Below are 13,005 nucleotides of genomic sequence, written 5' to 3' on the forward strand. Positions count from 1 at the left end.
TTTCATTAGGTAGATGTCTCTTAAGTCTTTTCTTGTTTACAGTTTTTTTCCTCTTGATCTTAAATTTCTAATTGACTTTCCCTCTCCTCTTCCCCCTGCATCATTTATTTGTTGAAGGGGTCATTAGTCTTGTAGAATTTTCCACATTCTGGATTTGGTGGTCATTATTCTCCTGGTGTCATTTAACATGTTCCTTTGTTTTCTGTATTTTCTGTAAACAGAAAATTACACTTGGAGACTTGATTAGCTTCTGTGTCAAATTTTTTTTTTTTAAACAATACTTCATATATTGTTTTGTGTACTTCTTATTATAAAACATCAGGAAACAATATATGGGTGTCCCACTTTTTGAGGCAGGTGTTAAATGCTTGCATTTATAAAATTCCTCACCAGTCTTTCTTCTAATGATTTTGGTGGTCACAAATAATCAGTGCTTACATCTGTTATTTCATTATGTGTTGGAAAATGGTAATTTTCTTTTTATTGTCGGTGAAATCTGTAGTATCACCCCATTTTACATCCTGTTATTGTTGCCTGTTCTGTTTTTCCCCTGGATAGTTCTTGCCCAAATTTTATTAGTTATTTCAAAGAATCAAGTTTGGCTTTGATAGTCTCTACTCTCTGTTTTCTAGTTCAGTAATTTCTGCTCTAATGGGCATTATTTTCTTCCGTGGAGATTTTTTTGGGGAATTTAATTGCTGTTCTTTTTCTTACTTGTGAAAGATACGTACCTCTATTTTTTTGGTCTCTCCTTTATAATATCTTCATTTTACATTGTAAGTTTGGTATTAAGTACTATTAAGTACTTAAGTATTATATTAGCTGCATCTTCAAGTTCTGATATGTCATGTTTTCATTACCTTTCAGTATAAAGTATTTTTAATATCCATAATAATTTTTCCTTTGACCAGTGAGTTATTTAGAATTGTTTTGTTTAACTTCCAAATATTTGAGGATTTTCCAGGTATCTTTCTGTTACTTGATTCTTAGTTTAAGTCTTTTTTTTTCAGAGAATGTACTTTGTATTATTTCTCCTTCCTAAATTTGTTTTATGGCTCAGAATCTGCTCTAACTTGGTGAATATTCCGTGTGTACCTGAAAAGAATGTGAATCCCACTGTTTTGGGGTAGAGTGTTTTATAAGTGTCAGTTAGAGCAAGTTGGTTGAAAACATTGTTCAGGTCTCTGTATTATTCATGTTCTGTCAGTTAACTGAGAAGAATGTTGGAATCTGCAGCTATGATTGTGGACATATCTCTTTTCAGTTCCAGTAGTTTTTATTTTGTGTATTTGGAAGCTCTGTTCTTGGGTACGCACATGTTTAGTATTGTTCTGTTTTCCCGAATAAATTGACTTCTTTATCACCGATTGTAATGTCTCCTTTATCCCTAGTAATACTCCTTTTTCTGATGCCTGCTGTGTTTGCTAGGGATACACACACTCCAGCTTGCTTTAGTGTTTGTGTGGTATATTTCTGTCCGTTTCTTTTTTTAACCTATCTATGTCTCATATTTTAAATGTGGTTATTGTAGAAGGCATATAGTTGGGTCTTACTCTTTTTTTTAAAATCTAATTTAACCATTTCTGCCTTTTAATTTGAATGTTTGTATCATTTACATGTGATGTTACTCCTGATATGCCTTGGTTTAAATCTATCGTCTTGCTGTTTGTTTTCTATTTGCCTCAACTCTCCTTGCTATTTTCCTGCCTTTTTAAGAAAAACTAATTTAAAAAATATAATTCCAGTTTACCTCCACTATTGGCTTATCAGTCATACCTCTTTTAAAAATTATCACTGGGTGTTCTAGGGATTATAGTACACGTGTTTAACTTATCACAATGTATGTTCAGATAAAATGATACCACTTTGCAGACAGTGCGAGACCCAGAGCCGCGCACTCTTATTTCCTCTCCCCCTTCTTTTCTGCTAGTGTTTTCCTACATTTTGCTTGTACACATGTTACCAACTCTGCAATACCTTGTTCCTGCATTTGCTTTAGGTAGTCAGCTATCTTTCAAAACAACTAAAATGAGAAACATGTTTTTTGTCATTATTTTTACCATTTCTGTGCTTTTCATTTCTTTTCGTAAAATGCCCATTTCCATCAGGTATCCTTTTACCTCAAGAACTTTCTTTAGCAATTCTTGTTAGTACAAGGCTGCTCTCAATGAATGCTCACAGCTTTTGTTTGTCTGACAAAGTCTTTATTTCACTTTCCTTTTTTTTGTTCTAAGTAAGACTGTGTTTTTGTGAGCAGTTTTAGGTTCCAGAAAAATTGGGCAGGCGGTACAGCGTTCCCGTGTCCCTGAGCTGTCCCGGCGCGTCTAACTCTTCCAATAGAACCTCAGCCTATTAACCACACTTATTTTAAGGTCCTTGTCTGATTGGTCCGACGTGTGGGCCCGGTGTCCTCACCCCTCCTCGTCTCCGCCTGGCCCCCGCTCGTTCTCACACTCAGCTCCCGGCTTGCTCCTCCCTGGCTCTTCTGTCTGAAGAACCTCGTCACTGTTCAGCGTCATTGCTGTCCTTGCCTGTTTATGGGCCTGGACTGGGAGGACGTTCAAGGCAGGGCCTGGGCCTCGCACGTCTCTGTGCCCCGAGCTTCTTGCCCTGAGTCGAGAGCTAGTTGAGCTACACTCATGACTGTAACTGCATGTTTGGGTGCGGGAGAGAAGGGACAAAGACGGGAGGGGTTACTTCCATGGTTACCTTTCCAGGGAACAATGCAAAGCTGAGCCATCCTCTTTCTTTATATTTTAGAAAACCCACAAAAATAACACCTGCTTGTTGAAACTTTAGCAAGTTTAGGTGTTAGCTAGTGAGAGTCCCCCCACAATCTTTGGTAATGACTACGAACAATGCAGTGTACATCCTTCCAGACTTGAGCCCTAAATGAATGTGTGCATATAAGTGTGTTTATGTGTACATGTATTGCACACATATACATACACATAATTTGTGTTAAGAAACGGGCTCATGCTATAGGTAAAATTCTCCACCTTGTTTTCTCCTGTAATGTGTCGTGAGCATCTTTCTAACTCAGTGCTTATCTGCAGGTACCTTTAGACACGGTGGCTAGCACGCGGGAGTGTAGCTCATGCTTCATTGAAGCCTCCCTCTTTGGCTAGACGTCTTGATGGCAATTCTTGGCTTATGTGGTAATACATACAAAGGCTGACACACCAAGGCCTGTGCTAGGAGCTTCCCATGGGAGCTCACCTACTCTTCAGAGCCCTTTTCCGAGGCACGTGCTCGTCCTCTCCTTGTTCATCTCGTTGGCATAGCCGACATGGGAAGGACCAGGCCGATGCCCGTCCAGTCTGACCTCTCCAGGTCACATAGCATAAAGAAGCAGGGTTTCCAAAGTGTTGGTGCCAACGCACCGATGTGAGGCTGCAGCTCTCTCCCATCTGCACTCACTGCGGTGGATTTGTCCCTGCTCCAGGGCCCTCACTTTCCTTAGGAGGGCAGGTCCCTTGTGACCTCTTGAGGCTGGAGGCAGATCTGTCTATCTGTTCTATGGCCCTGTGAGGGGATTGGGGACCTTAGTTGCTTGATTTCCCAGGGGAGGCTGACATGGAGGTGGTCCAATGAAATGTCATCAGGAACTTTATAGAGTCTGTTTCGACTTTCCCAAACCCCCTTGCTGCCAGATCGCGACCTTTCATCCCAGGGGTGGTGTAAGTCTCTCTATGAACAAGCCTGAGTTGATGGATTCCTTCCTGTAGGATTCTGGGCCAAAAGACTGCCCCTTTGAATTCCACATTGCTGGTCTGCCTTTCCTGAAAACCAAGTTGGGTTTTTGACTTCCGCTAATTCTCCAGGTGCGTGGCCAGAAATGACATGTATTGTTCTCGGACCGTCAGGCTCTCAGGGGAGCAGACAGACGCAGGCAGGGGCTCAGAGGAAACTTCCTGGAGTGCCACTCCCGGTTCTTGCACACCGAGGCCTCCAGGCCACCACAAGCCACTGCTGAGCGCACTGACTTTTCCCCTCCTCAATGTCTTTGTTTAAAATAGCGTTATCGATGTGCAGCGTAGTGGTTAGACATCTAATACACCTTACGGAGTGGTCCCCCCATTAGTCTAGTACCCAGCTGGCACTGTACGTAGTTATTACAGTAGTATTCGCTATACTCCTCATGCCGTGCTTTACCTCCCTGTGACTATTTCATAACTACCAATTGTAGTTCTTACTCCCTTCACCTTTTTCACCCAGTATCCACCCCTTGCCATCTGGCAACCATCAGTTTGTTCTCTGTTTCTATGAGTCTGTTGCTGTTTTGTTTGTTCATTTATTTTGTTCTTTAGATTCCACACATAAGTGAAATCATATGGTATTTGTCTTTCCCTGTCTGACTTATTTCACTTAGCATCATTCCCTCTAGGTCCGTTCATGGTGTTGCAAATGGTAAGATTTCATTCTTTTTTATGGCTGAGTGATACTCCGTTGTATATATGTACCACCTCTTTATCCATTCATCCATTCATGAACACCCAGGCTGCCTCCGTATCTTGGCCATTGCGTATTAAATAATGCTGCAACGAACGTAGGGATGCATATAGCTATGCTGTACACCTGAAACTAATATGAAACAAGACTGGATGGGAAAAAAAGAACAGCTTTATTGAGGCACATTTTTCATGCATGAAATCACCCACTCACAGCCTCCAGTGAGGTGAGTTTGGGTGAATATATACATCACACAAACCATCCCATAATTGAGTTTGAACATTCCCATCACCCCCTTGTTTCCCTGCTGGCCCTTTGCTCTCGGCCCCACCCCCACCGCCCCACCGCTGGCCCAGGCAACCGCTGATCTGTCTTTTTTTTTTTTTAAGATTTTATTGGGGAACAGTGTGTACTTCCAGGCCTTTTTTCCAAGTCAAGTTGTTGTCCTTTCAGTCTTAGTTGTGAGGGGCGCAGCTCAGCTCCAGGTCCAGTTGCCGTTGCTAGTTGCATGGGGCACAGCCCACCATCCCTTGCGGGAATCAAACCGGCAACCTTGTGGTTGAGAGGACGCACTCCAACCAACTGAGCCATCCGGGAGTTCAGCGGCAGCTCAGCTCAAGGTGCCGTGTTCAATCATTAGTTGCAGAGGGCGGAGCCCACCATCCCTTGCGGGACTCAAGGAATTGAACTGGCAACCTTGTGGTTGAGAGCCCACTGGCCCATGTAGGAATCGAACCGGCAGCCTTCGGAGTTAGGAGCACGGAGCTCTAACCGCCTGAGCCACCGGGCCGGCCCCCTGATCTGTTTTTTAATGCTCAAGTTTTGCCTGTTTTAGAATCGCGTATAAATGAAATCACGTGATATTTAGTCTTTTCTGTTTGGCTGCTTTTACAAGCAAAGTGCATTTGAAATGTTTGCCCGTTGCTGCCAGGACCTAGTGTGTTCATTGCCGAGTCGAATGCCATTGTGCGGATAGCCTGTGTTTTGCATCCATGGGCAAACACTGGGGTTGTCTTCATTTTGTGGGGATTGCAAGATTGCTGACAGGAACATTTGTGTACAAATTTTGTGTGGACGTCCTTTTTCATGTCATTTGGGTAGATACCCAAGGGGGAATTGTTGGGTTTAGTGATAAGTGTATACTTAACATTTTGAGAAACTGTCAAATTACTTTCCGTATCACCTGTACAGTTTGGATTCCCACCGATCATGTTTGTGCATTCCTGTTGCTTTATATTTTTGCCAGCACTAGGTACTCCTTTTATAATCTTTCTTCTAATGGGTTTAATGTTACCTCCTTGTGGCTTACAAAAACAAAACAAAACAACTCTGTGTTTTGTTTTGTCTTTAAACTTTATTTTGAAATAATTTTAGATTTACAGAAGAGCTGCAAAGATAGTAGAGTAGGTCCGTTCCCTTGTAGCTTTTGCCCAGCTTCCTCTAATGTGGTGGCTCTTAGCCAGGGTGATTTTGCCCCCAGGGGACATTTGCAGTGTCTGGAGACAATTTTGGTTGTCACATCATGGGGCTGGGGCAGCCAGGGGATGCTGCTGGCATCAAGTGGGCAGAGGCCATTTGAGATTGACATGGCCCTGGATGCCTCTGGGGCCTTTCCTTCTGTGTTCATGGTCACTTAATTCCTTGCCATTGTCATGTACCTCTCCTGCACATCTATCTAGGCCTGGAAATCAGTCAGAAAAGGACAAACGGTTTTCCCTTATCCCAAGCGGACAATGTCGACCTCCTGTGACCACCAGGCTGGAGGATACAGTCCCGTGCCTGTAGGATGTCAACCCCATTGCAGTGGTCGCTTTTGGCCGTTCCTGGACGCTCGCTCCTCCCTCTGGATGGAGGTCGCTGACTTTGCTTTCTCCCTGCTTGTACGACCTGCTTGTAGCCCTTACCCGGCAGTCCGTGTTGCCCATGTAACTGTGTGGGTCATTTCTTGTCTCTATAGTCAGATTATCGCCAGAGGGCTACTTGATATCTTCCGGGACTTCGGGAATGATGAAGAAGACTTCTTAACAGTGATGGCGATCGTGGTCAGATTGTCAGAAGATGCAGGTTTGTACAAGGAGTGCACACCTTTACTTGTTGTTAGTGCGTTTCCTATAACCAATGATAGCCAATATAAAAAATTATTAATCAATACATTTTATGCAATGTCTAACCATAAATGGGTTTTGTCACGAAGAGCGGGCGTCTTGTTTGGCATTAAATGATCCTTATTTTTAGGGGATTAGAATGACGAATGGTTATGAATGCGCTTTGCCCTGGCAGTTAGGCCTTTTGTTTTCCATGAGTTTTGCCAGAGTCCTGGTTGCTAAGAAATACCAAATCAAAAGGAGTCCTTTGCATTAGAACAATCCCAGTCATTGGTTTCCCTCACCTGTGATCTTTGTAGACTGAGCTTGATTTTTCTTTTCTCTTTCTACCTCTCCATGATTGCTCTCCTGGAAGGAAAGCACAGTGCTGCAGGGCAGACACTAAGCTGCTCCCCCCTCCCCCCAAATAAAATGAGTAAGATGAGTGAGTAGTGGGGTTGCCAGTACTGACAGCAGCTCTGCACCCCCGACCCTTTCCCCCGCATTTATAATGACTGGTGAACAGCTTCAGAAAGTTTCAGAAATCTTAGGCTTGCTTTAGAGTTTGAGAATTTTAACTGAAAATAGAAAAAATAAGTCTTCCATATAGCTCCCCTATTAGCTTAAAATATTCATAAGAATATGACACAACACTTTTAAAAAGTCCCAAGTGGATGTTTTGAGTCCTTAAATGGATTCTCTTTATAAATGAGTCACCATTTACAGTGCTGAAGCAATTATATATTTGTGTTAAATTTAATGCGGTCTATTGGCCCTAGAGCCGCTCTTTTGTTTAATGCTTTGCCTTAGAAATAATTGGGATGCGTGGATTGCGGGGGAGTGCATTTATGAAAGAATTACTTATAATGTATACATTCTGGTTGGAATTTAAATAAGCACAACCATAGGTCTGGCGTGTCTGCCATTAGTTGTAATGGCTTTTGGACTCTGGCCCAGCACGCAGACTTCTCGCTCCCTCCTCGGTTTATATATGGCTTGTTATAATAGAGCCGTCATTCTCTCTTCTTTTTATGTTTTTAAATTGCTGTGTAGCTTATTAGCTTTTTAAGCCTGTCTGTAGCATAAATACTCTAAATGGGAAATGATTTTTAAACTGCATTTGTCTAATTTTTTTTGATGAAGTATTTTAGTAAGAAAAGCTAGAAACTATCAGTATGTACTATATAAGACGCTTGGCTTATTCTTATATAATTTTTTTCTCTGCTTTTTATTGCTGCAGAGCCCACAGTGCGGACTGAGCTGATGGAACAGATTCCTCCTATCGCCATTTTTTTACAGGAAAACAGATCAGATTTCCCGATGGTGCTCTCCGAGTATCTCATCCCTATTGTGGTGAGGTACCTCACAGACCCAAACAATCAGGTGTGAAACACTCACCTTTCAGACCTCTGGAGCACATTCTCTGTAGTTTTATTTCACTGCTATTCGTAATTCAGAAAACAGCTTAGATTTCGGTGATTCAGGAACCGAAGGTCGATTTGTGCCTGGTGCCCCCAATCCCGTAGGAAGGTAGACAGCGCTCATTCTTATTATCAGGGGCTAGTTCTTTTCTTTCCTTCAGCTTTTTATTATGGAAATTTTCATACACACACAGCAGTAGAGAGAATATTCCAATGAATACCCGTGTACTCTTCACCCAGCTTCAGCTATCGTTTGACCAGTCTTCTTTTCATTTCTTTTACCGACATAAATCCAACCTAGGTAAAAGCATTTCCCAGACACCATCTCATTTCAACTGTGAATCCTTTAGTATTGTACTCTAAGAAATATAGACACTTTAAAAACATAATGACAGTACCATTATCACAAGTGTAAGAATGATCAGTAGTCCCTTAATATCATCTAATATCTAATCATTGTTCAAATTTTCCCAGTTTTCTCATAAATGTCTTTCTTCCCAGATAGTCTCTCCCAGTCAGAAGACACACAAGGTCCACACATTGCATTTGGCTGACGGGCCTTTAAATCCCTTCATTTCTGAAGTTCTCCCTCCTTTTCCCCCCCTGCTATTTATTTGTTGAGGAAACGAGCTCGTTAGTCCTATCGGGTTTCCTGCATTTGGGACCCGGCTCATGTGTCCCCTAGTGTCGTCTGAGATGGTCCTCCATTCTCAGTATGTCCTACAAACCGGAAGTGAAGTTAGCCTTTGTCGCACTCCGGTTTTTTGGGAGTACGGTGAGACGATGTCATAGGTGCTGTGCTGTTGCGTTTTCCTGCTGCCTCAGATCAGGAAGCAAAAAGCGGTGTGGCCACGGAATCCAGGTTTGGTCAGCCTCGTCCGTGCGTTGCGGCGTTTCCCATCAACCGAGGAGCCGCCATGGCGGTCACTGCCTAGATCCCAGCTTTCGTTAGAGTCTGCAAAACCGTGATGCTCTCATTCCGTCATTCCTTCTTCACTTCAGAGCTGGGATTCTTCTGTGAAGAACTTCCCCTCAGCTGTGGGTAGCCCTGAAAATCTGTTTGTCGAGGGAAGACAGGAGAAATGCTTTTTTCACCCCCTTCGTTTACCAGGTGTCTTAATCTATAGAGGTTACCGATTAGCTTTTAAAAATGTGTTTATTTTGAGTATTAGTATGAACTTGTGAATTTTACACCTGTTAGATGTTTTCATCCATGGTAATCATTCTTTTTGACGATCAAAATATCCTAACCCTGACCAGTGGGAACCCTTCAAGTGGGCTCCTGAATCCTGACGTGACCCAGTAGACTTTGATGGCTCGCTGCTGCCTGGCACTGGCCATGTCTCCACGGAGTCCTGGCTCCTATAAGAGGGAAACGATAACAGGGATTCAGAGTGTGGGTCCTGGGGGTCCTCATTGCTGCGAGATTAGTCATTGCTTCTAGTGACAGAGCAATTGATTTTCTTAAAAAAGTAAAAATTCCTCATGAGTATATACGGGTATTTCCAACTCAAATTTGGGGTTATAGGGCTTTTACTTATTTGATTATATGTGTGTATTTTTACTCAATGTTTACAAATGTTGCTTCTTAGCGGCGTTAACGCATGCATGTGCGTGCATGTGTGTGTGTGTGTGTGTGTGTGTGTGTGCGTGTGTGTCCAGAATAAAAATGCCAGTGTTATTACTAACTACATGGCAGAATTACTGGAGAGAATTTAAGATTTCTTTGCAGTTCTTTCTGGTTTTAGGCCCCCTCCCCCTAGAGATGCATAGTCACCACATGACCGCGTGTTCAGTCACTTGCATTAACCTTGTCTTTGTGGATAAGCTGACAACTTAATATGCAGTTAGGCTCATTTGTTTTCATTTACTTCTTATTTTTAGGAATTACGTTAGCTTTTACATTTTGATTTCATTTAGACTTATAATTATGTAAACTGTTTTTACATGATTTCACAGGCAAACTGTAAAACAGTACATTCAGAGAAATCTGACTTCCTTCCCCATCCTATCCTGTCTCTCCCTCTCCCTCCCGTACAGGTTTTTTAGGGGTACCTAAGGCACCATTTTTATTAAGTTTTGGTTTATTCTTACCTTTAGCAAAATACTCACACATGCAAATAAGTGAGCACACATGCGTATGTCCTCATTCCTTTCCCAGATGCAAGGTGGCTACTATGCCTGATGGCGTGTCCCTTGCTTTCCCCACTGCTTCGGGTGTCGTGGAGATCGGTCCATAGCAAGCTAAGGATAGCTTCCACGTTCCTTTTTCCTGGCAGTATAGGACTCCACTGGGCACACGTAGACTAGACGTTTGGGTTATCTCTACTTTTGTTGCTACTTTAAAACTGTTGCAACAAATAGCCCTGCATCATTTCTACCTGTGTCAGTTTCTTTGGGGGTAGATTTCCACAAAGGCTAACCACATTTGTAATTTTTTATGGTATGCCAAGTTTTCATCATTGTTAGTTTCAAGAACTTCTACAATTTTAAGGTTTATATTTCTTCCTTGGTCCAAGCATTTTTAAAAGAGCAAATGCTCACCTTTGAGTGTTAAGCAGTGTGACAGGATTAAATGTAGTTTTCAAATAAGGAAAAAGTCATCCTGTTTCCACTCTCCTAACATTAGTATTTTGATTATTTTTGCGTTTTCTTCTCAAGGTGCTTACATTTCCCCCCACGTTGGTCTAATCAGAATGTGACGCAGTTTCTGCCATTCATTCCTTTATTCAGACAGGTTAGAGAGCACATTGTGAGCCAAGCATGGTGCTTCGTGCTGCGGATAAAGAGATGAGTAGGACAGATTTTCTACCCCAGAAAGCTCATCTGTGTGTCACAGACACTGTCCATCTTCGTCATCTTCACATTCCTAATTTTGTTGAATGCGTAGATTTTTTTCAACCTTTTTATAGCATGGATGCAGTGAGCATCACGAAGGATGCAGTTTTATTCTTCTGTGGGCTTTTCTTGTTCCTTTGGATACGTTCTTGAAAATGAGATTATCCTGGGTCAGGGTTTGACACTCCTTGACCTTTGTCATATATCATCGCCATATATTCGATTCCAGGAGGGTAGGGGCCGCACTGTGGCTCGTGCGTGGTACCTGACTCAGTCTGTTTGCCGAAGAGTTGTATCGGGGGCCAAGAGCAGGCCTCCTGACGTGCAGCCTCGCTGCTTCTGCCCTGTAACAGCCACCCCACCACCCGCACTTGCGGTCACTCTTTCTGCTCTGTTGCCTCCAGAACTGCCTTTCCTGTGAAGTCCCAAAGATGGACTCCCACTCTGTCACCACGCCTGCCCTCCTCTCTCCTCTCCCACCGCCCTGAGCCTTCGTGCCCTGGAGGCCTCTGGTTCCGTCTGCCGCTGTCCTCCTGCCTTTACTTCCTCTTCTTCCTCAGCTGCTCCCTCTCTCCTCCCACCCTTTCAGGCCTGTGCCCACCATTAGCCTCCATTTTTTGTCCTTTTGGTAGTGCTCTGGCCGCCTGTCTGCCCACCAACCCCCAGCCTGCCTGCTTCCTCCACTCTGGTTGCCGAGCTCGGGGGGAGGGTCCCATCCTGCACTAATTGCACTAATTGGTACCACTGCAAACTGATGGGTCCCAGTCACAGCTGGACCTGCGGCTTGGCAATCCTTTGCTTGTCCCTCATCAGCAGCTTTTCACATCATCCTTGGCAGTTCTTTCAGACCTTTGCTACTGTCATCAAGCCTCTTCACCTCGCCCTGCCTGGCACCAAATAGGTGACCTTGCCTTTCACTTTGCAGGGAAAATAGAAGCTTTCCATCTCCTCCCCATCTCGGTGAATGGAACCACCATCTGCATTACTCAGTTCCCCAGAGCCATAGCCTGGGGACCATTGAAATCCTTCTCTGACTTCCTACCTTCAGTTAGACCCATGCCACGTCTCCTTTCTTTCCGTAATAAATACATAACCCCTCAAGTGCATGCCCTCTTCTCCATCCCTGTCATCTTTAAACAGAAATATGATGAAGTCACATCTTACTGAACGTTCTTCAGGCTCTTTAATGCCCTCAGGCACAGCCCAGACTTTTTTGTGGGCTGTCCCCATCCTGCCATTGAAGCCACGGGTATCCTGCCCGGTCCCTTTCATTTTGCTGATGCAGACCTCCGTGCTCCTTCCGGATGCCCCGCCCCCTGACTCCCATCAGTCTCCACCTCCCTGTAACAGAAGCCCACGGTGCGGGTCACTGGTAGTGCCTGAAGGTCCCTGTTGAGTTAAGATTCTTTCTTCAGCAAAGGCGCACATGTTTTTGCACATGGGAGTGAGTGTGCCAGGCCCCACCTGCATCTCAGTCCAGCCTGTCCCTCTGTTCATTGTCAAGTACTTTTCATGGCCACTGAACATGCAGTGACTCATGTCAGGTATGAAATGCCCAACATTGGGCACGATGCTGACATTATTCCTTTGACTGCTGCTGCTGCCGACAGCTACCATTTCTGGCGCCCTCATTGTGCATGTGCCAGGGTCAGTGAGCTAAGGACGTGCTTGTCACTTCGTCCTTGTCTTAGAGGTGAGGAACTGAGGTGCAGAGAAGTGTGGTCGTGTGTGTGGGGGAGCAGCCGAGCTGCAGAAGGAGCGCAGGAGGTGGGGCCCGGTCCCACAAGGCCCGTCTGTTGTGTGTTGTAGGATTGTCCGGGTGCTACTGGATATTGTAACCGGTAGTTTCTCTCCCATTCTAGCCTCGGAGCCCCTAACTGTAGGGACTGGTCTTACTTTACTTACCTCTGACCTAGCATGGAGTCTGGTACCTGGTAGATTTGCAGTAACGATATGTAGAATGGAATCCTCTGTCAAAGCTCCACGTTTCAGTTGTGGTGAGCTACTCACCTTGTGCCTCGGGGTGGACGTCCTGTCCCCCTTTCAGGGCAGCTGCCTTCATTTCCCTCTTCGGTGCCATCTTCTGTGTCATAGCTTGCTTGTTTTTCCAATCTCTGTCACTGGCTTTTCTCTCCAGGTTCTAGTCATGCCTAAGTCTCCCTCGTCTTTCCATGCCCTGGCCTTGACCCTGAGTGCACCCCACTCTTGCC

The 13,005-nt window shown here is 44.2% G+C and overlaps 1 protein-coding gene across 2 annotated transcripts in view; it reads left to right on the forward strand.

Moving 5' to 3' along the window:
* LOC109456327 (serine/threonine-protein phosphatase 4 regulatory subunit 1-like) overlaps positions 1-13,005 on the forward strand; it is a 66,094-nt gene that overhangs the window by 20,308 nt on the left and 32,781 nt on the right. For both annotated transcript variants that reach the window (XM_019748568.3, XM_019748567.3), the window contains exons 4-5: positions 6,410-6,516; positions 7,777-7,919. In XM_019748568.3, coding sequence (XP_019604127.3) covers positions 6,410-6,516; positions 7,777-7,919 — 250 coding nt within the window. The remainder of the gene's footprint in view (positions 1-6,409; positions 6,517-7,776; positions 7,920-13,005) is intronic.

Source organism: Rhinolophus sinicus, chromosome 13 (genome assembly GCF_057876585.1).
Source record: "Rhinolophus sinicus isolate RSI-liver-muscle chromosome 13, RSI-T2T, whole genome shotgun sequence".
NCBI lineage: Eukaryota > Metazoa > Chordata > Mammalia > Chiroptera > Rhinolophidae > Rhinolophus > Rhinolophus sinicus.